Genomic DNA, 27,549 nt, shown 5'->3' with positions numbered 1-27,549 from the left:
CACCTCATGCAGTTTTCCCTTGATCTCGGTCCAATTATGGATCACAATGCATGGACTGACAAGGTGTCACCCAACTGGAGCATGACGACTTCATGTATTTCTCTAAGGCTGTCAGGCACTAGTCAGGAGAGCTGCAGCCAGTCCATGCATAGTGATCCACGATCAGACCGATGTCCATGGAAATATGGAAACATACATGAGCCCTAACTCTTCTGGAAAAATTAAAGTTACATTGAGATATGTTTCTGTGTCCAAGGTAGTAATGTTGGATAGACCGTTTTAATAAATCTTCAGAGATAATGACATTAGTTAAAATCTGCTTCCACAGTGTAAAAATATGTCTGATTTGCCCCCCTTTTAGGCATGTATTAATTTTACATGTGTGTTGTAACTACTGATCAAGTTTTCCTTTAAATACAGATGCGTATACAAGAGCCGAAGTAGTATATAACTGGACCCGAGAGCCAGCACTGTCTGTCGTAGTTGCTGAAGATGGCTCCAGGTTAAATCAATACGATCTGCTAGGTCAAACGGTGGCGTCTGGAATCGTTCACTCGAGCACAGGTTTGTGAAGATTTGTGCTTTGCCTTCGCATATTGTGCACTTTACATCCTATTGAGTTCTCTTGTCTAAAGCGATAGAATCTCACTCCGCCAGCAGATGAGTTGCTACGGCAACAAGAGAAAATCTAATGATCAATTATTGTCCAATACTATCATTTTCAGGCTTAGTTAATCCTGGTAATGATGCCCTTTTCAACATCTGAAGCAAAATGGAAAAGGGCAGATTATAAATAGTAAGTAGAGAAGTAGATTTTGGGGTTGTTTAGATTGCTAGAAATAATTGTCATTGTTGCTAAATTGCTATTGATTTGAGAAATGTACATGTTCCATTTTTGGCATTGTAATATTCATTGGGAAGTTAAATTAGCATGTGACTGCTACTCATCATTATAATAAGAAAAGTGTATTTCAAGGAGACACAATTTAATGTACCGTGTAAACCAAAACAAACAGAGAGCCTAGTTTATATCAATGTGGCATCGTTGTATGACCTTGAATATGTCACCTTGCCTTCCTTCCGGTGTCTTAGGCACGGAAAATTGCTTCAATGCAACAAGAAAAATGTAAAGTGATTTAAATGAAAATATGGATGCTGACAAAATATAGCAAAAAATACACAAAAAATTGAATAGGAAATGGCTGTTATGAAAAATAGGTTTTATATATAAATATTTTGTATGAACAGACTGTGTCCATTATATTATTGGTAGAGTGTTTCATAATAAATCTATCATGCTTCTGTTTTCAAACCCTTGATTTTGTGTTCTGTATCTCAGATATACCTTTTCTTTGAGTGTTTTATTTTTGTTATCTTTGTTTCTGTTGGTGTGGGTAATAGTTATTGTTCATTTACTCTGTTTGTATGTCCTATCAACTTTCGGGTGCAGCTTTAGATACTTTCCAGTACTGGTGTTTCATGCTGGTGATAGACTTTGATGGATTCATTCATTTGGATGTAGTTTGTGTTGGTTGCAGTTGTTTTGTGTGTGATTCCTTTACTCCTTAAGTGAATGCTACTCTAGCTACACTTTCCTAGGAGCTGCTAAGGACATTTAGGGTAAACCACCATCGAGGGGATAACGATTCCACCTGCGCCTATTGCAGGCACATGTCAGCTCTTTAAAAGAGCTGACATGTACCGGCTTTGATGTGGGCTCACTGCCGGAGCCCACATCAAAGCGGGGAAGACCTCCAATGACAGGCTATGTCTGTCATTGGACATTAGTGGGTTAAAGAACAACTATCGATTATTAACCCCTTTACCCCAAGGGTAGTTTGCATGTTAATGACCAGGCCAATTTTTACAATTCTGAACACTGTTCCTTTATGAGGTAATAACGCTGGAACACTTCCATGGATCCTGGTGATTCTGACACTGTTTTCTCGTGACATATTGTACTTCATGTTAGTGGTAAAATTTCTTTGATAGTACTTGCGTTTATTTGTGAAAAAAAATGGAAATTTGGCAAAAATTTTGAAAATTTTGCAATTTTCCAACTTTGCATTTTCATGCCCTTAAATCACAGAGATATGCCACATAGAATACTTAATAAGTAACATTTCCCACATATTTACTTTACATTAGCACAATTTTGAACCCAATTTTTTTTGTTAGGAATTTATAAAGGTTAAAAGTTAAACAGCAATTTCTCATTTTTGCAACACCATTTTTTTTAGGGACCACATCACATTTAAAGTCACTTTGAGGGGTCTATATGATAGAAAATACCCAAAAGTGGCACCATTCTAAAAACGGCACCCCTCAAGGTGCTCAAAACCACATTCAAGAAGTTTATTAACCCTTCAGGTGCTTGACAGGAATTTTTGGAATGTTTAAAAAAAATGAACATTTAACTTTTTTTCCACAAAAAATTTACTTCAGATCCTTTTTTTATTTTACCAAGGGTAGGGTAACAGGAGAAATTGGACCCCAAAAGTTGTTGTGCAATTTCTCCTGAGTATGCTGATACCCTATATATTCAGGTATCACCAAAAAGCAAAAAGGAGTGCTTACTTCATAATATATTATAATAAAAGATAATTTATTAATACAAATTACAAAGAATAAAACAGACAGTACAAATACAAATGGGCAATGCAGGATTCCAAAAATCTCGCCTGGGGATAATTATAGTGGGGGAGCTGAGCAAAAATGGGTATGGAATATTCAAGACAAAAATCCATCACCTAAAAACACATAGTTAGGAGACTGACTTTAAATGAGATATATAAAGTGCACAGTGCAAATACATTTACCATACAGCATTTAGCAAAGATTACCCATAGTCAGTTACAAGTGCAAAATCCCCAGGAGAGCCCCTGGACGTGCATTTCACATGCTGCTTTTTTAACATGGAAATTGGACCCCAAAGTAGTTGTGCAATTTCTCCTAAGTATGCTGATACCCTATATATTCAGATAAACCACTGTTTGGATGCATGGTGGGGCTCGGAAGGGAAGGCGCGCCATTTGACTTTTCAATGCAAAATTGGCTGGAATTGAGATCAGACGCCATGTCACGTTTGGAGAGCCCTTGCTGTGCCTAAACAGTGGAAACCCCACCAAGTGACACCATTTTGGAAAGTAGACCCCCTAAGGAACTAATCTAGATGTGGAGTGAGCACTTTGAACCTCCAAGTGCTTCATAGAAGTTTATAACGTAGAGACATAAAAATAAAAAATCATATTTTTTCACAAAAATGATCTTTTCACCCCCATTTTTTTATTTTCCAGGTGTAGCAGGAGAAATTGGAGAAAGTTGTTGTGCAATTTGTCCTGAGTACGCTGATATCCCATATGTGGGGGTTAACCACTGTTTGGGCGCATGGCAGAACTCAGAAGGGAAAGAGTGCCAGATTTTACTGTTATGGTTTGCAGGTGCCGTGACCCACTGGGAGAGCCCCTGAAGTGCCACAACAGCAGAACACCCCATAAATGACCACATTTTATGAACTTCACCTCTCAGTGAATTCATCTAGGGGTGCAGTGATCATATTGACACCATGGGTCTGTCATAGAATTTATACCATTGGGCAGTGAGGAGAAAATAACTACATTTTACCACCAAAATTTTGTTTTAGCCAAAGATTATACATTTTCAAACAAGAAGTGGGTAAACATGGCAACAAAATTTGTCCCACTGAACATGGCAATACCTCATATGTGGCTGTATAGTATTACTTAGCCATACAGAGAGACTTGGAAGGAATGGAGCGCTATCAAGTGAATGGGTCTGTGCAAATGTCAGCGTGTTTCCATGGACCGTTTGTCCATGGACAAAACACGCTGACATGTACATTTTTTAATGTCAGCACAGACCATAAAATGTCCCGCATACACATAACACACACTGATGTCATCCATGTGACACGCATCAGCACCAGGGAAGAAGTGTTACAGTAAGTGCTGTTCCCCAGCACCGGGTGCTGAACACGTCCCTCATCATTCTCCCCTGCACTGCCGACGATCGGCGCGAGCAGGACAGAATGATGAGAGTTACATTTAAATAATAAAAGAGACAGCAAGTGGCGGCTGATGGGACTATTACTACCATCAGCCTAGCCCTGCTGCTGCTAATAACAGTGACAGCAGGACACAACAGTGACACCGAAGTCATCACACAACAGCCCGGCTGTGAATGGAGCTCAGTGACCGAATGTAACCTCTATGATGTCACCCTCAGTTACTGACGCTGTGTTGCCAGCCGCCAGCTGTGAGCTTTAGCAAGTCAGGTTGCAAAAAATAAAAATAATTTAAAAAAACAGTGTGGTAACCCCTCTATTCTTGATAACCAGCCTTGCTGAAGCTGACAGCAGAGGGTTGCAGCCCCCAGCTGTGAGTTTTGTCTGGCTGGTTATCAAAAATAGGGGGAACCCATGCTGTTTTTTTAACTACCGTATTTATTTACAGTGCAGGAGCGGCCAATGAATACTCCCATCCGCCGCTCCTGCTGTCACTGCTATCAGCAGAGGTAGGCTGATGGGAGTAATAGCTGCTGTCTCTTTTATTACTTAAATGTAACTCTCATCATTCTCCCTGCTCGTGCCGATCGCCAGCAGAGCAGGGGAGGATGATGAGAGCTGTGTTCAGCACCCGGTGCCGGTGAACAGCACTTACTGTAATGCTTCTTCCCTGGCACCCGTCTTTGTGGTACTGATGCGGCACACGCATACCACACGTGTGCCGCAAGTATTACACACATGGACATTGACATCTCTGGTTCCGGAAATATCAGGTCGTGTGAAAGAGGCCTTATAGCACGTTTTCATGTTTGGCTGCTGTAACACGCTAAAAGATGCTTTTTATTGCAAAATAATAGTTTTTGCATGACCACATTTTGAGAGCTATAATTTGCCATATTTTGGCCCACAGAGTCATGTAAGGTCTTGTTTTTTTTCTGGTCGAGCAGACGTTTTTATTGGTACTATATTCGGGCACATGATATTTTTTGATCGCTTTCTATTCCAATTTTTAGGAGACAGAATGAGCAAAAACCAGCAATTCATTATTTTGGTTTTTTTGGGGGGGCATTTATACCGTTCCGTGTGTTGCAAAATTGATAAGGCAGCTTTATTCTTAGGGTCAGTACGATTACAGAGATACCTCATTTATATTTTTTTTACGTTTTGGCGCTTTTATATAATAAAAACTTTTTTATAGAAAAAGTAATTATTTTTGCATCGCTTTATTCTGAGAGCTATAACTTTTTAATTTTTCTGCTAATGGAGATGTTTTCAGCGGTACCATATTTATTTATATCCATCTATTTGATTGCGTTATTCCACTTTTTGTTCGGCGGTATGATAATAAAGCATTGTTTTTTTTACTTTTTTTAATGGTGTTTACTAAACGGGTTAACTAGTGGGACAGTTTTGTAGGTCGGGTCATTGTGGACGCGGCTATACCAAATATGTGTACTTTTATTGTTTACATTTTTTTCATTCAAATATTTATTTAGTGTTAGAATATATATATTGATTTTTTTATTATTATTTTTGATTTTTTTTTTAAATATTTTGACAATTGTTAAAAATTTTTTTTAACTTTTTCCTAACTTTTACAGTTTGTCCTACTATGTGAAAATGATTTTTTTGCTGGATGATCGCTTCTATAGCACACAGATGAAGCAGCATCTGCATGCCATAGAAGCTGTCAGTGCTGCACTCACAAGGAGACTTGCTGATCATGCATTGCGCATAATCAACAAGTTTCCTAACTCTGGTGACCCGGATGTTGTTATGACGACATCTACTCACCATGTCAACAATCGGGACCCCGCGTCATGATGCGGGGTCTCCGATCCAAAGGCAGAGGGGCTGTCAGCCCTGCGCCAGCTCCGGGAATGTTGCAATCTTGTTTGATCGCAGTATTTTGGGGTTAAAGTGCCGTGAGTGGTTTGTGACCACTCCTGGCACCTAAAACCAGGTGTCAGCTATGAGAATCAGCTGACACCCAGCTGTGATCGGCCGCGCACCCCCCGTGTGCGCGGTCAATCGCGATGACGTAATATTCTGTCCATGGTCAATTGGCCCAGGCCACATGGACTTAATATTATGTCAGATGTCAGAAAGGAGTTAATATTTTTTTTCATAAATCAATAGTACATGTGAAAATGAGAACGTTTTTTATATATCTTAACAGACAAATCTGCTTCTTTCTCCTCCTGCATTGATCATTCTTTTTCAAAATTCTGTATTCACTGTAAAATATGTCTTAAATGAATGTAGATTTTCCCATTACTGAGACAGGAGATGACAGTTGGTGCTCAGAAAGCTCTATGGAGAACTGGAGCTGTTGTTTCAGGAGACCTTGCAATATGTGTGTCTGCCTCTTAACTCCTTCTCCTCCATCTCTCCTCTCTATTGGATTTTAAAATCATCAGCTGTTATCTTCCATTTCGGTATCGGGAAATTCTGAATTCAGAGTGAAAGATCAGTCCAGCAGGATAAAGAAGCAGATTTGTTACATAATATATGTTATAAAGTTGTTTATTTTCACGTTTACTATTTTTTCATGAATAAAATGTAAAACAATGGTTACTCATTAAGATATTTGAGTTTGTGGACATTTGCCCAATCACAGCTTTACTATAGGGAATATCCAGGACTTAAAATAAAAAAAAGTGCCTAAGCCCTAACAGACAAGTAGTTCCTACCTACCTGCCTCATGTGCCCTGTGCCAATCTCCACTGTCAAAGACTGACAATAGACTTATACTGATGTCACGTCAGCAGAGCAGCAGTTTCTTTTCCTGTTGACATGGCAAGACCACTGGTGTCATGCTGATTGGTAGCTGGCTCACAGCTGCCTAACTGGGGGAAGCCGGCAGTCAATCAGCATGATGCCAGTAGTCCCGTCCTGTCAACAGGAAGAAAAACTATTGCTCTGTTGACAGGAAGCAGCTGTATCTCCAGCATGAGCGGTCAATGACCGGGGGCAACAGGCAGGTGTTTGCCTCTATTAGCAACTACATGCCTGTTAGTGCTGTGAAGAGCTGGCCTTGTTCTAAAGATTATTGGACCAATTAATGTAGAGCAGAATCTGCTGCTGTATGGGATGCTGACTTTGTCTGGAACGGAGCACCGGTTACTTCAATTTTGTTGTTGTGTTCTATTACAGATTTGCTTGCTGTGTTTTACTAGAGATTTGGTTGCTCATCAGTTCAGCCTCAGGGATCAGTGTTTCCATTCAGTAACAGTAGGCAGAGGAAAACATGCAGGCTAGATCTTATGCCTACATAAGGCCAGGCCCAAGATTCGTAATCATAGAAAGCAATCATTCCATTACTCTCATTAGTGTTCCAGCCACTAGTCCCATTATGTGGATGGGAATTGTAGACCCAGCAGAGCTATTACCACAGAGTGTCTCACATACAGTCCCAGGTGATGGGTTCAACCTGAGGAAAATACTTCCACCAATCCACATATGGCTTTTGGGTGGAGGGTATGAACACTTATGATTAGAGTTGAGCGAAACGGGTCGGTCATACTCAAAAGTCGCCGACTTTCGCTGAAGTCGGGTTTCATGAAACGAAACCCAACCATAGCGTGAGGTCGGACACGAGGTCGGCGACCAGAGCGCCAAAGTCGCGTTTCAAAAGATGCTTCCAGCGCCCTTTTTCAGCCAATGATGGAAGACGCACACTGTGAGCAACACGATGACATGGGCATCGGTCACCACAATCTTTGAGAAGGGCATGCAAGTGATTGGCTGGCTTTGTGTGGCGTCACAGGGGCTATAAAAGGCGTGAATGCCGACTGCCATCTTACTTATGGCGATCTTAGCATAGGGAGAGCTGCTGCTGCTGATTCTGTAGGGAGAGCGTTAGGCAGGGAAGAAGAACCAAAAAACTGCTTCTGCTGTTAGCGATTTCCACTTACAACACAACACTTTGTGTGCAGTGACAGGGGAGGCTCTATTTTTGTGCATCAGCTCTGTTGGTTATTAGGCTGCCTTATAAGGCTCCCTGATAGCTGCATTGCTGTTTGCACACTGCTGTGCAAACTGCTTTTTTAAAAGCAAAAATACTTTTCTTCCTCTTTTCTGCACAGTTACCAAGGGTTCATTTTTCCACCCTTTTGTGTGTGCAGCAGTCCTGCTTATTAGGCTGCCTGCTGCCATACTTGGACTGAGAGCATAATTGTCAGCGTCCTCAAATCTCTAGTGAGATCCAAATTCTCACCAATCCTATAGACACCCTCCACCTTGTCATACACCATCCAATTTCAGCCTGTTACATTGAGGTGTAACCTCTACTGGGCCTGAGACAATAGTTCTGCGTCCTCAAATCTATAGTGAGTTTCAAATTCTCACCAATCCTATAGACAACCTCCACCTTGTCATACACCATCCAATTTCAGCATGTTACATTGAGGTGTAATCTCTCCTGGGCCAGAGACAATAGTTCTGCGTCCTCAAATCTATAGTGAGTTTCAAATTCTCACCAATCCTATAGACACCCTCCACCTTGTCATTCACCATCCAATTTCAGCCTGTTACATTGAGGTGTAATCTCTACTGGGCCTGAGACAATAGTTCAGCGTCCTCAAATCTATAATGAGATTCAAATTCTCACCAATCCTATAGACACCCTCCACTGTTGTGAGTTCATTTTCCCCTTTGCCACTGAGGCCCGATGAACTCCCTCTTCTAGTAAAGAAAGATAGTGAGCCTGATTATCAGGCATCTGGGTCTAATGATGATGATTGGCTGAGTGGAGTTTCTGACTGGATATAAGGCTGTCCACGCCCGTCTGCTCTGCGGGTGATTTCTCTGTGGATCCTTGGATACCAGTCTGAATTCCTGCTCTCCAAAAGCTAAGTTTTCTGCTCTGCCGTTTGCATTTGTATGTTGTTTTTGTTTTGCTGGATTTCTGTCATTCCCTGCTGGGGTGATCTGAATTCCTTTAGCTCTGTCTTCAGAAAATACCTGAGTGCTGATATAGTTTTTGAAGCCTAGCTGCTTCAGGGCCTTTTTCCATATCAGCCTGTTGGCTTATGTCTTTTCAGGGTTTTTGCAGATTGCAGACAGCAGCTGTCCTATCCTGTCCTATTTTAGTGAGTTTGGGCCCCATTGTTTGCTCAGCCTATCTTTCTATCTGTGTGTGTGTTTTTTCATCTTGCTTCACCGTCATTATATGTTGGGGGCTGCCTTTTACTTTGGGGTCTGCTCTGGGGCAGTTTAGTTTTCCTTTTCTGTCTTTAGGCTATTTAGTTTCTCCGGCTGTGATCGAGGGGTCTAGGGCACCGTAGGAACCCCCCACGGCTACTGCTAGTTGTGTTGTTAGGTTCAGGGGTCTGCAATCTGATACTTGCCAACTTCTCCGGTTTTCTGGACTTAGCTGCTATTTTTGTGTCTGCCTCCTACGGTGACTCATTCATAACAGAATCACCCGCCGAACCGCAGATCCTAGGGTACTCAATAGCAGGAAAGAATTGTAAAAAAAAAAAAAAAAAAAAAGGTGTGTATATTTTTTCCTCTATATCTCTGAGGCCGTAGGGGGATTTTTTTCTCTCTCAATGGAGATAAAGCAATTGTCTGATCGTGTGGAGCAGCTCGCTGCGGAAGTGCGGGGAATTTCCGCCTACCTTGCTCATTCTCATACTGCTGAACCAAAGATTCCCACACCTGATGTATTTTTTGGGGATCGGTCTAAATTTTTGAATTTCAAAAATAATTGTAAATTATTTTTTGCCTTGAAGCCTAACTCGTCAGGGAGCTCCGCGCAGCAGGTTAAAATTGTCATCTCTTTGCTGCGTGGCGATCCCCAGGATTGGGCGTTTTCTTTGAAACCTGATGATCCTATTCTGACTAATGTGAACGCATTTTTTCAAACCTTGGGGTTGTTGTATGACGAACCTAATGCCATTGATCAGGCTGAAAAGATCCTGCTGGCATTGAACCAGGGTCAAGATTCTGCAGAATCGTACTGTCAAAAATTCCGAAAGTGGGCGGTACTTACTACCTGGAATGATAATACCTTGGATGCTCTCTTTCGGAAGGGTTTGTCAGAAGCCGTAAAAGATACTATGGTGGGATTTCCTGTTCCCTCTGGTCTTGACGATTCTGTCATTAGCCATTCAGATTGATCGGCGTTTGCGCGAACGCAAAACTGCACGAGTGGTGTTGCCACTTGTTGAACGAGTGTCTGAGCCTATGCAATGTGATAGAGTTTTGTCCAGAGAGCAGCATCAGGAGTTCAGAAGGCGTAATAAGTTGTGTTTTTTCTGTGGAGATGCCTCGCATATTATTTCTGTCTGTCCTAAACGAGAGAAACGCTTTGCACACATATTTTCTGTTGGTGGTGTTCAACCTAAGTTTCTTCTGGCTATTACTCTGATCTGCTCCCTGTCCACATTTTCCGCCAAGGCTTTTGTGGATTCGGGAGCAGCTCTAAACCTAATGGACTTGGATTTTGCTAAACGTTGTGGATTTCCGATAACACCTCTGCAGACGCCTATTCCTTTGAGGGGGATTGATGCTACTTCTTTGGCAAAAAATAAACCTCAGTTTTGGACCCAGGTGGTAATGCGGGTCGCCCCAGACCATCAAGAAAATTGCAGATTTTTGGTGTTGCATAATCTGCATGATCCCATTGTTCTAGGGTTTCCCTGGTTGCAAATTCATAATCCAGTTTTGGATTGGAAATCTGTGTCTGTGGTGAGTTGGGGTTGTCGGTGTGCCTTTAGTGAGGCTCCGGTGTTTTCCACCTCTCCTCAGTCGCATGATGTTCCTGATTATTTGGCGGACTTTTATGATGTATTTAGTGAGAATGAGTCTGCGTCTCTGCCTCCTCATAGAAGTTATGACTGTGCTATTGAACTGAGCCCGGGGTGTAAATTCCCCAAGGGTCGGCTCTTCAATTTATCTGTACCCGAGCACGAGGCTATGCGATCCTATATTAAGGAGGCGTTGGAGAAGGGTCATATTAGACCATCCTCGTCACCCTTAGGTGCCGGGTTTTTTTTTGTAGCCAAAAAAGATGGATCATTAAGACCTTGTATTGAATATCGTGCCCTCAACAAAATTATCGTGCCCTCAACAAAATACTCCGGAGGGACATTTTGAGTACCTGGTGATGCCTTTTGGGCTCACTAATGCCCCTTCTGTCTTCCAGTGCTTCATGAACGATATTTTCCGAGATTTTGTCGATAAATTTTTGATTATCTATCTGGATGATATTTTGATCTTCTCCAAGGATTGGGATTCTCATGTGGAACATATTCGGACTGTGTTCCGGATCTTGAGGGAGAATTCCCTGTATGTCAAAGGATCTAAATGCCTTTTTGGAGTACAGTGGATTTCTTTTTTGGGATTTATTTTGTCTCCGTCAACTATTGAAATGGACCCGGCCAAGGTACAGGCCATTCACGATTGGGTTCAGCCCACTTCTTTGAAGGCCCTTCAGAAGTTTTTGAATTTTGCTAATTTTTATCGGAAATTTATAGCAAAATTTTCTAGTATTGCCAAGCCATTGACTGATTTGACTAAGAAGGGTGCTGATGTGTTAAATTGGTCTCCAGAGGCTGTTTCTTCCTTTCAGGAGCTGAAGCGAAGATTCACCTCCGCCCCGGTTTTGCGGCAACCTGATGTCTCACTTCCGTTCCAGGTAGAGGTGGATGCTTCTGAGATTGGTGCAGGAGCTGTTTTGTCCCAAAAGGATCCTGTAACATCTAAAATGAATCCCTGTGCTTTCTTTTCCCGAAAGTTCTCTCCATCTGAACGTAACTATGATGTGGGGAATTGGGAACTGTTGGCCATGAAATGGGCATTTGAGGAGTGGAGACATTGGTTGGAGGGAGCTAAGCATCAAGTCGTGGTCCTCACTGACCACAAGAATTTGATTTAACTAGAGTCGGCTAAGCGCTTGAACCCTAGACAGGCTAGGTGGGCCTTGTTTTTTACACGTTTTGATTTTGTGGTTTCTTTTCTTCCTGGAACTAAGAATGTCAAGGCAGACGCCCTCTCTAGGAGCTTCTTTGCTGATTCTTCTGTGGTGACCAAACCTGCTACCATCTTAGGCGAAGGGCTAGTTCTTTATGCCATCTCGCCCGATTTGAGACGTGCTCTGGAAGAATTCCAGGAGGACAAACCTGAGCGTTGTCCCAGTGGAAAGTTGTATGTTCCTGACCAATGGAAGAGGAGAGTGATGTCTGAAGTTCATTGCTCTGCTTTGGCTGGTCATCCAGGTATTTTTGGTACTAGAGATTTGGTGAGTCGGTCTTTTTGGTGGCCCTCCTTGTCTCGTGATGTCAGGAATTTTGTGCAGTCCTGTGGGACTTGCTCCCGGTCTAAATCGTGTTCTCGCTCTAGTGGGTTGTTGATGCCTTTGCCTGTCCCCAAGAGGCCATGGACCCATATTTCAATGGATTTTATCTCTGATATGCCTGTCTCTCAGAGAATGACTGTTATTTGGGTGATTTGTGATAGATTCTCTAAGATGGTCCATCTTGTACCACTCCCTAAGTTGCCATCTTCCTCTGAGTTGGTACCCCTGTTTTTGCAACAGGTGGTTTGCTTGCACGGGATTCCTGAGAACATTGTATCTGACAGAGGGGTTCAGTTTGTGTCTAGATTTTGGAGAACTTTCTGTTCCAAGCTGGGAATTCAGTTGTCCTTCTCCTCTGCTTTTCACCCTCAAACCAATGGGCAGACAGAGAGAACAAACCAGACCTTGGAGTCATATTTGAGATGTTTTATTTCCGCTGATCATGATGATTGGGTTTCATTTTTGCCCTTGGCCGAATTTGCTTTAAATAATAGAGCTAGTTCTGCCACTTTGATGTCACCTTTTTTTTGTAACTTTGGGTTTCATCCTCGATTTTCTTCAGGGCAGGTGGAGCCCTCTGCCTGCCCAGGTGTTGACACTGTGGTGGAGAGAATGCACCAGATCTGGGACCAAGTGGTGGATAAGTTATCTCTCTCCCAGGAAAAGGCCCAGCAGTTTTCCAACCGACATAGGACCATTGGTTCCCAGTTTAAGGTTGGTGATATGGTGTGGTTATCATCAAAAAATATTGCTATGAAGGTGGCTTCTCCTAAGTTTAAGCCTAGATTTATTGGACCTTACAAGATTTTGGAGATTATTAATCCAGTCTCTTTTCGTTTGGCTCTTCCTGTCACATTTAAAATCCATAATGTGTTCCATAAGTCTTTGTTGAAGAGGTTTGCTGAACCTGTTGTTCCTGGGGTGGCACCTCCAGACCCTGTATTGGTTGAAGGTAACATGGAATATGAGGTAGAGAAGGTACTGGATTCCCGTCTGGCTAGACGGAGACTCCAGTATTTGGTTAAGTGGAAGGGTTATGGTCAGGAGGATAATTCCTGGGTCTCTGCCTCTGATATTCATGCCAAAAGATTGGTGCGTGCCTTTCATCGGGCTCACCCTGATCGCCCTGGTGGCGTGGTTGAGGGTTCGGTGACCCCTCCTCAAGGGGGAGGTACTGTTGTGAGTTCATTTTCCCCTTTACCACTGAGGCCCGATGAACTCCCTCTTCTAGTAAAGAAAGATAGTGAGCCTGATTATCAGGCATCTGGGTCTGATGATGATTGGCTGAGTGGAGTTTCTGACTGGATATAAGGCTGTCCACGCCCGTCTGCTCTGCGGGTGATTTCTCTGTGGATCCTTGGATACCAGTCTGAATTCCTGCTCTCCAAAAGCTAAGTTTTCTGCTCTGCCATTTGCATTTGTACGTTGTTTTTGTTTTGCTGGATTTCTGTCATTCCCTGCTGGGGTGATCTGAATTCCTTTAGCTCTGTCTTCAGAAAATACCTGAGTGCTGATATAGTTTTTGAAGCCTAGCTGCTTCAGGGCCTTTTTCCATATCAGCCTGTTGGCTTATGTCTTTTCAGGGTTTTTGCAGATTGCAGACAGCAGCTGTCCTATCCTGTCCTATTTTAGTGAGTTTGGGCCCCATTGTTTGCTCAGCCTATCTTTCTATCTGTGTGTGTGTTTTTTCATCTTGCTTCACCGTCATTATATGTTGGGGGCTGCCTTTTACTTTGGGGTCTGCTCTGGGGCAGTTTAGTTTTCCTTTTCTGTCTTTAGGCTATTTAGTTTCTCCGGCTGTGATTGAGGGGTCTAGGGCACCGTAGGAACCCCCCATGGCTACTGCTAGTTGTGTTGTTAGGTTCAGGGGTCTGCAATCTGATAGTTGCCAACTTCTCTGGTTTTCTGGACTTAGCTGCTATTTTTGTGTCTGCCTCCTACGGTGACTCATTCATAACACTCCACCTTGTCATTCACCATCCAATTTCAGCCTGTTACATTGAGGTGTAATCTCTACTGGGCCAGAGACAATAGTTCAGCGTCCTCAAATCTATAGTGATATTCAAATTTTCACCAATAGTAGATACAGCTTCTACCTTGTTTTACAGTACCATATAGCTGGTGGTATTTTGGGTACATTTTCACAAAAATGAGCAAGTATGGTGGAAGACACCATGGAAGCGGCCGGGGGTTGTCAGCTGGTCCCGATGGTGGTGGTGGTGTTGCATCTGTTGGTAGTGGCAAAAGCACATCATCTGGCTCCACAAGGCCTCGAAGGCTCTTTTTTCTGGGAGTAGGTAAACCACTTTTAAAGCCGGAGCTTCAGGAGCAAGTTTTGGCTTACATTGCTGACACAGCCTCCTGCTCTCTCGCCTCCTCTTCTGAAGTTTTAAAAAATAAAAGCACTGAGTCATCATTGGAGGCTCCTGGTCAGGAACAACACCTTTCCTTGTGTCCTTCACCCCTACCAAAAGTGAAGCATGTGGCAGGCCACACTACCGATTACTCCATGGAGCTCTTTTCACATACCATGCCTGGGTTAGCAAGTCAAATCGTGAATTCCCCAGTCCAAGATGAATCTGACATGGAGTGCACTGATGCACAGCCACTGCTAGATTTTTCTGCTCATACATTCACTCAGAGCACTACATTGTCCTCGCAGTGTACTGAGCCAGAATCTGTCCCTGATGAAACTCAGGTGCCCCTTCCCGCATACTATACCACCATACACGGTGACACTGAGGAAGGTGCACATGAAATTGAAGAGGAGGTGATGGATGACCCAGTTGTTGACCCAGATTGGCATCCATTGGGGGAAGAGGGTGCCGCTGCCAATAGCTCAGAAGAGGAGGAGGAGGATCCACAGCAGGTAACGACATTGCAACAGCTGTTATCTGGCATGACCGTAGCAGTCCAAAAATGTGTTGCAAAAACCAAAAGAGTTGCAGGACAGCTTGGCCAGACGGTCAAATTAGCACAGCGTGCAAGGTCTCAAAATGTCTTCCATAGTAGGAAGAGTGCAGTGTGGCACTTTTTTGAACAAAATCCTAATGATCAGGCAAAAGATATCTGTAAGAAGTGCGCAAAGACCTTTAGCCGAGGGAAAAATCTGAGAAATTTGAATACCAGTTACAGTCATGGCCAAAAGTATTGACACCCCTGCAATTCTGTCAGATAATACTCAGTTTCTTCCTGAAAATGATTGCAAACACAAATTCTTTGGTATTATTATCTTCATTTAATTTGTCTTAAATGAAAAAACACAAAAAGAATTGTCCTAAAGCCAAATTGGATATAATTCCACACCAAACATAAAAAAGAGGGTGGACAAAAGTATTCGAACTGTGCGAAAAATCATGTGATGCTTCTCTAATTTGTGTAATTAACAGCACCTGTAACTTACCTGTGGCACCTAACAGGTGTTGGCAATAACTAAATCACACTTGCAGCCAGTTGACATGGATTAAAGTTGACTCAACCTCTGTCCTGTGTCCTTGTGTGTACCACATTGAGCATGGAGAAAAGAAAGAAGACTAAAGAACTGTCTGAGGACTTGAGAAACCAAATTGTGAGGAAGCATGAGCAATCTCAAGGCTACAAGTCCATCTCCAAAGACCTGAATGTTCCTGTGTCTACCGTGCGCAGTGTCATCAGGAAGTTTAAAGCCCATGGCACTGTGGCTAACCTCCCTAGATGTGGACGGAAAAGAAAAATTGACAAGAGATTTCAACGCAAGATTGTGCGGATGTTGGATAAAGAACCTCCACTAACATCCAAACAAGTTCAAGCTGCCCTGCAGTCCGAGGGTACAACGGTGTCAACCCGTACTATCCGTCGGCATCTGAATGAAAAGGGACTGTATGGTAGGAGACCCAGGAAGACTCCACTTCTTACCCCGAGACATAAAAAAGCCAGGCTGGAGTTTGCCAAAACTTACCTGAAAAAGCCTAAAACATTTTGGAAGAATGTTCTTTGGTCAGATGAGACAAAAGTAGAGCTTTTAGGGCAAAAGCATCAACATAGAGTTTACAGGAGAAAAAAGAGGCATTCAAGGAAAAGTACACGGTCCCTACAGTCAAACATGGCGGAGGTTCCCTGATGTTTTGGGGTTGCTTTGCTGCCTCTGGCACTGGACTGCTTGACCGTGTGCATGGCATTATGAAGTCAGAAGACTACCAACAAATTTTGCAGCATAATTTAGGGCCCAGTGTGAGAAAGCTGGTTCTACCTCAGAGGTCATGGGTCTTCCAGCAAGACAATAACCCAAAACACACTTCAAAAAGCACTAGAAAATGGTATGAGAGAAAGCACTGGAGACTTCTAAGGTGGCCAGCAATGAGTCCAGACCTGAATCCCATAGAACACCTGTGGAGAGATCTAAAAATGGCACTTTGGAGAAGGCACCCTTCAAATATCAGGGACCTGGAGTAGTTTGCCAAAGAAGAATGGTCTAAAATTCCAGCAGAGCATTGTAAGAAACTCATTGATGGTTACCGGAAGCGGTTGGTGGCAGTTATTTTGGCTAAAGGTTGTGCAACCAAGTATTAGGCTGAGGGTGCCAATACTTTTGTCTGGCCCACTTTTGGAGTTTTGTGTGAAATGATCAATGTTTTGCTTTTTGCTTCATTCTCTTTTGTGTTTTTTCATTTAAGACAAATTAAATGAAGATAATAATACCAAAGAATTTGTGTTTGCAATCATTTTCAGGAAGAAACTGAATATTATCTGACAGAATTTCAGGTGTGTCAATACTTTTGGCCATGACTGTACATGCTTAGACATTTAACCACCTGCACTTGCAAGCGTGGACGGACTACCAAACCTCACGTACCACATGTGCACCTGCTCTGATTGAAGGTAGTCAGCACCGCTACATCACTTCCCCCACTGTAAGCCCACCGGTTAGCACACCACCAGCAGCAAATGTCGAGGTGTCGTCGCAAGGGCAAAGCAGTCATGGAATCTCAATGTTATTGCTACGAAAGACTGAATTTAGGCCATCAGCAACACCACCAACACCATCACAATCACCAACCCTCTCTCAGTCCGCCATGTCCACCGCTAGTGCCACCATATGCAGTTCTCAAGTCCAGCTCACCCTACCAGAGACTCTGAGTAGGACAAGAAAGTACTCATCCTCTCATCTGCGTAAACTGGCTTTGAATGCCCACATTGCCAAACTAATCTCGTTAGAGATGATGCCCTACCGGTTGGTTGAAAGCAAAGCTTTCCACAAGCTCATGGCCTATGCAGTACCACGCTATGACCTACCCAGTCGGCACTTCTTTTCGCGAAAAGCCATCCCAACCCTCCACGTGCATGTGAAAGACCGAATTGTCCATGCACTCAAGCAATCAGTGAGTGGAAAGGTGCACCTCACAACAGATGCATGGTCCAGTAGGCATGGCCAGGGCCGTTACGTGTCCATCACTGCGCACTGGGTTAATGTGGTGGATGCAGGCTCCACAGGGGACAGCGGCGGTGGGTCAGTGCTGCCTAGTCCACAGTATAGGAAACAGTTGGCTGTAGGCTTTCGACCCTCCTCCTCCTCCTCCTCCTCCAGAAGCAAAAGCTTGTCCACAGAGCGCAGTCGCACGAGCACTCCATCCGCAGCTGCCAGTGTTGCACAAAAGGTGTCCCACTATCGAACAACTAGTTGTAAGCGTCAGCAGCCTGTGTTGAAGATGATGTGTTTGGGCGACAACAGACACACCGCGGAGGTACTGGCCGACTACTTGCAGCGACAAACTGAGTCATGGCTGGGCAGTCTACATCTTGAGGCAGGCAAGGTAGTTAGTGATAACGGCCGGAATTTTTTGGCAGCCATAGCCCTTTCAAAACTCAGACACACACCTTGCCTGGCTCACACCTTGAACCTGGTGGTGCAGTTCTTCCTCAATAATTATCCGGAGTTAACACACCTGCTCCATAAGGTGCAAAGACTGTGCTCGCACATCCGCTGGTCGCCCGTACACTCCAGACGTATGCAGAAGCTGCAGCGATTGCTCCACGTTACCCAAGCACCGCCTAATTATCGACATTGCAACAAGGTGGAACTCCACCCTGCACATCGTTCAGAGGCTGTGCGAACAGAGGCAGGTTGCAGGCAGACATGGAGTTGTCTGGTGTGCAGTGGTCGAAGATGAAAGACCTCTGTAAAGTCCTTCAGTGTTTTGAGGAATGCACACGGCTGGTAAGCGCAGACGACGCCATCATAAGCATGAGCATCCCACTTATCCGTCTGCTCATGCAAACTTTGATGCACATTAAGGAGCAGGCATCTGCAGCCGAGGAGGAAGATGAGGAGGGAAGCCTTGATGACAGTCAGCCATTTTCTGGTCAGGGAAGTCTCGTGGACGAGGTGGAGGAAGAAGAAGAAGAGGAGGAGGATGATGGGGATGATTATTTTGGGGAGGAGGATGCTTCTCAGGGGGCAAGAAAAAATGTTGGTGTGGCAAGGTCAGGTACAGGGTTTATGCGTGACTGGAGGGATGTGGATTTGACAGAAAGTGCTCCTCCACCCAGCACTCGCAGTGCATCATTGACACCTGGAACATTGGCCCACATGTCTGATTATGCCTTGCAGATCCTAAAAAGGGACCCCCGCATTGCCAAAATGATGAATGATGACGACTACTGGTTGGCCAGCATCCTAGATCCACGCTATAAAGGCAAATTCCAAAACATCATGCCACAGGAGAACCTAGAGCTAATATTGGCTAACAAACAAGCAACTCTGGTAAACCATTTGTTTGGGGCATTCCCAGCACACAGTGGCGGTGATGTTTTTCCAACAGTCCGTAGGTGGCAACATGAAAGAGGTGTTCGTGGTGAACCCAGCAAAGTGGCTTTGGACACAGGGGTTTCATGACCATGTTGTGGACTGTTTTTTCAAGTACCCCTCACACGACTGGTAATACTGCATCGATCGAAAGTGACAGGAGACAGCAGTTGTCAACTATGGTAACAAACTACTTCTCTCATATCGATGTTCTCCCTCACCGGTCATTCCCCTTTGACTATTGGGCCAGTAAATTTGACACCTGGCCTGAATTGGCACAATATGCCTTACAGGAGCTCGCTTGCCCTGCTGCTAGTGTGTTATCTGAACGAGTCTTCAGTGCTGCTGGATCAATCCTGACAGAAAAAAGGACCCGTCTGTCGACCCAAATTGTTGATGATCTAACCTTCATTAAAATGAACCATGCATGGGTTTCAAAGGATTTTGTCCCACCCTCCCCTGCTGACACTTAGGTTGCCAGAAAAATGGCTTGCTTTTGTCCTCCTCTTCCGCGAACATCTCCAATTACTCCATTTGCAGCTGCTGAATGTCCAACATCAACATATGCCAATTTTTCTACTTCCCTAACTGGGCTGCCTCCCCCCACAGGGCCGGGGTCACCACCTGGCGCACGCACCCGTGTGAGTGCCGTTGCCCTGGACAGGTGGGTGGGCACACTCTTTGGCAACGGCACTGGCAAAAGGTCCCTCATAGTAGAATCACGTGTCTCTGACGGTGGGGGTGCACACCCGCCGTCAGACACACCGGCGTACTATGATGGGCCCTCTGCCAGTGCCGTCGCCAACGAGTGGGCCCCCTTGCCTGCTCAGGATCACAGCACTTGCAAAGTTGAAATACTTACCTCTCCCTGCTCCACCGCCATGACGTCTTCCGTGTTTCCTGACAGTGACCTTCTGGTCAGAGAGCGCGATGACATCACGTCTGTACGCCCTCTGCCTAAACAGTCGAAGTACAGTGAGATGGAAGATGGGGACGATGAGGAGTCCAGACTAGTACAGGGATTCCCTAGCGAGGAGACTTATTTAATTGTTTTCAATGTTGGGACAGCTATTTTTGGAGAGCACTATACTCTGGAGAATGATATATGAGGCCCACCATACACTGGAGCATTCCAAAGGTGGACATCAGACACTGGAGCAGCATTTACAGGGCTCATTATGCACTGGAGCATTAGAAATGGAGCCCATTATATATGGAGCATTATTTGGGCCCATAACACAGTGGAGCTTCATCCATGGGGACCAACATATACTGTAGCATTATTTGGAGCTCATCATATACTGTTTCAAACATTACGTGGGACCAATGATTCTGTATGGAGAAATATATGGATCTCATTACTCTGTATAGCGCACTATGCGGTGGCCATAATACTGTATGGAGTAATATACTGTCCGTTTTTGGAGCTATTGGAGAATTTAAAATGGATATCAGTCATGAGATGTAAGAAGTGAAGTATTTTTCAATGTACTATATCGCTATTTCTCTGCCGTGTCAGAGGATCATGAATTGTGGCATGTGTTAAAGGAGCCCAGTGACACTCTTTGGCTCTGGGCTCATGAAAATCTGGAGCCAGCCCTACCCCCCCACAACTTTAGCCAAATAACCCCCAGTTTTCAATGCCTAACTATTATTATAAAGTAAATTAAGGTTGACAAGCTTAAGTAATAAGAATTGATGTTTTTGGCATTAAAATGGGCACTGTAGGTGTGTTTCCTGTCCTCCACTCACTGCCAACTTTTCTTCCCCATTGACTTGCATTGGGTTTCGTGTTTCAGTCGGCCTTCGACTTTTTACGATAATCGGCCGATTTCGTTCGACCCGACTTTTGAGAAAGTCGGGTTTTATGAACCCCGACTCGACCCAAAAAAAGGCAAAGTCGCTCATCTCTACTTATGATCATTCAGGGATCTGATCAAACGGAGGAGAATAATAAGCCACATGTTTAGTGAGGGAGTTGATGCAGAGATGCTGATGGGCAAGGATCTGCTAGTGAGGTCCTGGTGCCCCCGTATGGATGGCCTATGGAGATGGAAGATAGGTTGCCGGCTTGAGATTGACACATGTGCTATGGTCATAATAATGTCTATTGTCTAGATGTGAGGAACTATCTTAAGAACTGTTGTTGCTAGCTGGAGTGAGAGACATGTGCTACTGTCGTGGTATGGCGCATGTGACTGTGATTAAAGACAATACTGGCTCGAAATACAAAAGCTTTGGGCCAACAAAAAGATGAGACACAGAGGATATTGCCTGGTATGGGGCAGTGGAACTATCAGCCCCAGGATGGGATCTTGTGGACTGGAGACATTGCATTGTGACCATCTACCCAGAATTGAGGTAAGCCCATGAATGTAGCAAATAAAAAATTGTTAACCTCCCTAGGTAATTATTATAACCTACAGCTTCAGATCTTCACAATGATAAGGCACTTCTTTTTAGTTGTGACTTGTGAATATTCCCTTTAATATCCCACCATAGCATTTCAATTAAGCTAGAATATGAACTTGGACAGGCCATTGCAACACCTTCATTATTTTTTTAGCAGTGGCTGTACATGATTAGGGAAAGGGGACCTGAACAGTCCCTAGGACTGGGGCCCTAACTAACCCTTCTCCCAAAGGTACCTCTAAAGGTGAGGAGGTTTGGGCCACCAGCCTTACTGTTATCTTGTAATTCCCTAAGCTGTCTGCTCCCCCTACCCAAGGAGGCCTGGGACAGAAATGCTAATGTATTAACAGGTTAGACAGGCAGGGATAAGAGAAAGCAAGAAACATCCAAAAACATTCACCAAAGGTAAAGAGTCATATAGGGAGGGATAGAAATGTACCAACCAAATGGATATAGGACAATGACGAAAGCATACACCCAAAAACAGCACATAACAACCTCCAGTAGCAACAACAATATCCAATTCAGCACAAAGTCTCCAAAGAGCTAAGAAGCAAAGTATTCACTGGTAAGGAAGTGATGTTCTGACCACAGTTTATTGAGAGGGAAATGACCAGGTCAGCAACAGCTGTGAGATGGAGCTGCAAGTTTTTAACTAGTATAGATATTGCTGTTAACCTCTTCAGCACCAAAGGAAGCAAAATCCATTTAATATGAAATACAAACACACAGGCTAAATGAAAGATCTGCAATTCACAATATATAGTGACTTTCTAACTTCAGATCTCGGGGGAGGACATGACTCACTCGTGACAGGATTATTGTTAATTTGCATGATAGTTAACAAGTTTTAGGTTTTCAATATAATACTTTGTTATGCAAAGGAGTTCATGGTCGACTCAGTGACTACAAAGTGCCCTGGTATGGTGGATAAAAAAGCCCACTTTATTACTTCTCCACCCAGTTGTTTGACAATTGGTAGATGTTTTTGCTTATATGCTGCATTTGATTTTCACCAAACTTGCTGCAGGGGATTATAGCCAAACATTTCCATTTTAGTCTTCTCTGTCCAAAGAACATTGTTCCAAATGTCTTGTCATTGTCATTTATTCAGGCGCAACTCTGAAGACTTTATTTGTCAAGGAGATATTGTACTTCTTACCTATTGTACTACTTACTTAGTACTAGTTACTTTGTCCCTGGCTGAACTTCCAACTGTGTTTTTTTTTCTTAAAATATGCAGCATTTCAGAATAAAACTTACTGTTTTGGATTAATTAGCAGATAGGTTTCCCTTAGTGGAAAAATGAAAAAACCTTTTTAAGGTTTTTGAATCTATCAGCCATGTTTTCCTCATTGGCGTCTCCATGACAGAATTCCTGCTTCCTTCATTTTGATTCCACATACAGTAAGAAATTATGATTTGTGCCTATACCATTCAGTAGACAGAAGAATTTATGTCTGCACCAGCAAGATGACTACCATAACCATATTACACTGAAATTCCAGGACACTGATGGTGGTCACCGTGAATAGTCCTCTAGATGCATTTCAAATGAACATAAAAACACAGCTTTAAACAAAGTCAAACTCTTATAGAAAGTAATTGATCTTGACAGAAATTATAATATCTAGAATAATATTTCAAACAGTTATGAAATTTGTTAAGTTTTTCTGAGCTACTTTGGTGCATAAAGCAACAATGGCAGGGACATCACCCAAAAAACAGCAATATTGGTGTTCATGATAGCAATGTTATTGCTTGTTGCTTGTTATGCAGCTTCACTTGGCTAAAATTCAGGAAGACTGACCTAATATTACATAAGAGGTTTTAATGATATGACTAGAGATGAACTAATCTATCCTCAGAAATTGACTTCAACTCAAATTTCCTGAGATTTGCAGGTCTCTGCACATTCAAACAGTCTGCAATTGAATTTGCAAGGATAGACAAAAATAAGTAAATTCCTGCCACCATTTCAAACACTGCTGAGGACTCGCAGAATGGGGTAATGACCTCTGGCCATGCAGGCTGTTTAGAAGATGGGGGCTGGCCAAGGAACACCATGTTATGGTTGCACAATGTACGGACAGAAGATCAGAGTGCACATCACATAGACAAACACCAAATCTTATTAGGGTGTACTACTTCATTGCTGGAGCACATTGAAAAAAGGAGTATAAGTCTGTTAATACTAATCCAAAGATTGAAGTGATATATAGGCAAGCTCTGTACCTGTATAGTCAGTCAGTGCGCCTGTGAGTTGATTGACCTTAATAGCAGCATTTTTTTATTATTCACACACTGAAAACAAGGAAGGCAATATTAAACCCCTCAGCGTTAATTTTGATACTAAAACAAAATCCTGAATCCCAGGCTTATGTGTTATAGAAAGTGTGCTTCCTAAATTTTTGACAGGCTCAAAACGAGTTCAGTACACTACTGGAAGATCTCAGAGTGTTGTACATGTATTTTCTAGGCAATCAGAGTCTTTTCAGTATCACAATTCATGTCAAATTTATTGTATGTAAACCTAATATTTTGTTAAAATTCATCAGTCGGCAGATATGAATTTCTAACATTCCACTCATCTCTAGTATGACTGATCAATATGTGAAACATCATCTCAAAAAATTAAAAATTTAACAAATTTAATTGATCTAAACTATTTTAACTATACTTCTTTCTAATTATCTGGTAAATATATTTGTACAGTATATGACATAGTATATGACAAGTATAGATATAGTCATTTAGATGTAAGTGGTAAAGTATATACAATAACAATGCATATTTTGCTCAAACAAATTTTATTATCTGATACTGAATACATTTCATGAAAAAGAAATATGCCAAACAACATAACTGCTCATTGACAAGTACTTTGCACCAGATGGGTCGCTTTCTATTGCATGGACAAAAGTTAACGACCAAATTTGTGCACGGCTGAGACCTCTGTGCTTCCAGTTTTCGCAGCTCAGTGGATTCATTTGTGGAGGTGTTCAATTACCATCTTGTCAACTAAGGATGGAGACTTGAGCTGTATCTGCTCACATTGCAGCTGAAGAGGGGATATTGTATGCTGAGAGTGAGTTTGGATAGGTGGTTCCCTTGAGAGTCTATGTGGACTATTTGTTCATATAAGTAGCAACTGTAGGAAACTTGTACATATATCATGTAACTTAGTTTATTTCAATCCCTTTCTTGTCAGGCTAAGGAGGATTTAGCTATGCTTACTACTAGTACCTTCAGCAATCATTCAGATGGACATAATCTGGAGTGACCCGTGAAACGATGGGGTTACTTTACCAGCAGTAGTGGTTGCTCCAGAATTTTAGGCAACTTTACCACCTCAGAAGTCACTTCAGAGATTGCCTTCCGATATATTCAGGACATGTTCCAACTGCAGTCTCTCCATGCCTTATTTAACTCTGAAACGAAGCTAGTGATCCTACACAATAGAAAAAATATGACATGCATACCAACTCGTGCCCCACACACTTATAAATCCTAAAAGCATCAAAGCAGATGTAACTAGATGGCACTTCCAAAATGTCAAAAATATTTCAATGCTTTATTTGATCACTATACTATTCCTAATAAGACAAAATGCTTAAAATTATACATCCTCTGCAAATATCATGGTCCTGACAGTAATATTGGCAGAAAACTCCTCACCCCATGGATGTATACATACAGGTGTTTCTCACTAAATTAAAATATCATCAAAAAGTTAATTTACTTCAGTTCTTCAATGAAAAAGTGAAACTCATATATTATATAGCGTCATTACAAACAGAGTGATCTATTCCAAGTGTTTATTTCTGTTAATGTTGATGATTATGGCTTACAGCCAATGAAAGCCCAAAAGTCATTATCTCAGTAAAAGACAGTCATTGTCCACACCACAAGGAAGATAAGCCACAAAAAGACATTGCTAAAGAAGCTGGCTGTTACAGAGTTCTATGTCCGAGAATATTAAAGAAAGTTGAGTGGAAGGAAAAAGTGTCATAGAAAAAGGTGCACAAGCAACCGGAATAACCACAGCCTTGAAAGGATAGTTAAGAAAAGGCCATTCAAAAATTTGGGGAAGATTCACAAGGAGTGGACTACTGCTGGAGTCACTGCTTCAAAATACACCACACCCAGACATGTACAGGACATGAGCTGCAAGTGGCGCATTCTTTGTGTTAAGCCACTCGTGACCAATAGACAATGCCAGAAGCGTCTTACCTGGGCCAAGGAGAAAAAGATCAGGACTGTTACTCAGTGGTCCAAGGTGTTGTTTTCAAATGAAAGTAAATTGTGCATTTCATTCGGAGATCTAGGTCCCAAGAGCCTGGTGGAAGAGTGGAGAGGCCACAATCCAAGCTGTTTGAGGTCTAGTGTGAAGATTCCACAATCAGTGATGGTTTGGGGAGCCATGTCATCTACTGATGTAGGTCCACTGTGTTTTATCAAGACCAAAGTCAGCGCAGACGTCTACCAGGAAATTTTATACAGTATCACTGTGCTTGATAGGCCAGAAAGCTCACCTGACCTTAACCCCATAGAGATTCTTTGGGTATTGTCAAGAGGAAGATGAGATACACCAGACCCAACAATGCAGACAAGCTGAAGACTGCTATCAAAGCAACCTGGGCTTCCATAACACCTCAGCAGTGCCACAGGATGATCACCTTCATGTCATGCCTCATTGATGCAGTGATTGATGCAAAAGGAGCTCCGACCAAGTGTTGAGTGCATTTACTGAACATACATTTCAGTAGGCCAACATTTCGAATTTTAACATAATTTTTCAAGCTGGTATTATAAAATAATCTAATTTACTGAGATAATGACTTTTAAGTTTTCATTGGCTGTAAGCCATAATTATCAACATTAACAGAAATAAACACCTGAAATAGATCACTCTTTTTGTAATGACTCTATATAATATATGAGTTTCACTTTTTGTACTGAAGAACTGAAATAAATTAACTTTTTGATGATATTCTAATATTGTGAGAAGCACTTGTATTATGAACAGAAATCACACCAAGGCAAATATGAGCAATTAATAGTCATATAGAGTACAAAGTGGAATATTTTTATTAAGTCAAATAATGCAGTGTCAAAAGAAAAAATAATTGGGCTCGAATTAAGGATAACCAAAAAATGGATACTGTAAGTCACCAATTGTGGAGAAAGAGAATGGGCTTGTTTTCCTGCTTTTAAGCTTCTCAAAAAGAAAAAGCATGAAAATCACTTGTGAAAACATAAGTATTAAAACACCTTTATGAATAGTAAAAGCACAAAGTATATGTATACTTATAACAGAAGTATAAAATACAGACAACATAAAATATATTTATATATTGTGGGTCCTGAGGACCCGTAGAAGCGCAGAAGCGCGAAACGGCAGTAGTCCGCACCTAGCACATTGCTCCCATGCCGATGATTTTTATCATTTAAATAAAGTCTTCAATATTTGAACAGTGAGTGCCATCCTTCACTTCTTTTTACTCGGATCTTGGAACTTCAACAGCAATCATTTATTAGCTATACTTCAGAGTAAAACTGCAGGAATAATCAGCCAAATAAATCGACATGCTGTGGACATCCAATACTGCAGTTAGCTCTGGTCAACTTACCTGCAGATTTTCACCGCAGCATGTGCAGAAGATTTCATAAAATCTGATTCACAATGCTCGTGCTGTAAAAAATAGGGTCTTATAAATCAGGAAAATCCACTATGCATCTGAAGCATGTCAATGCAACCTTACAGTTTCTGCATATAAAGCTATAATACCTATTGTTGGATATGAAATCTTGCAATTTTCACTATAGTAAGCGAGTTTAAGTTTTTTAATTTTTTTTTACATGTTACGTTTAATATGCTTTATGGTCTGGAGTGAACAAGAGCATAATAAGAGACATTAAATTTGAAAAAAAATTTTCAATTCAATTTTCCAAGGAAAATCAGGTGAATTCAAGTTTGTCCTTGACGTCCTTATCAAGCTGTAGCGTCTGTTTAAAATACATATT

At 42.4% G+C, this 27,549-nt stretch overlaps 1 protein-coding gene across 1 annotated transcript in view; it reads left to right on the top strand.

Annotated features, from left to right (window-relative positions):
* Positions 1 to 27,549, top strand: part of GABRA1 (gamma-aminobutyric acid type A receptor subunit alpha1) — a 372,903-nt gene that overhangs the window by 183,102 nt on the left and 162,252 nt on the right. The window contains exon 7 of the mRNA XM_073581008.1: positions 421 to 564. Coding sequence (XP_073437109.1) covers positions 421 to 564 — 144 coding nt within the window. The remainder of the gene's footprint in view (positions 1 to 420; positions 565 to 27,549) is intronic.

The sequence above is a fragment of the Dendrobates tinctorius genome, unplaced genomic scaffold (assembly GCF_039654945.1).
Source record: "Dendrobates tinctorius isolate UK_male_01 unplaced genomic scaffold, ASM3965494v1 ptg000067l, whole genome shotgun sequence".
Taxonomy (NCBI): Eukaryota; Metazoa; Chordata; class Amphibia; order Anura; family Dendrobatidae; genus Dendrobates; species Dendrobates tinctorius.
This window is presented reverse-complemented; position numbering and strand designations above follow the sequence as displayed.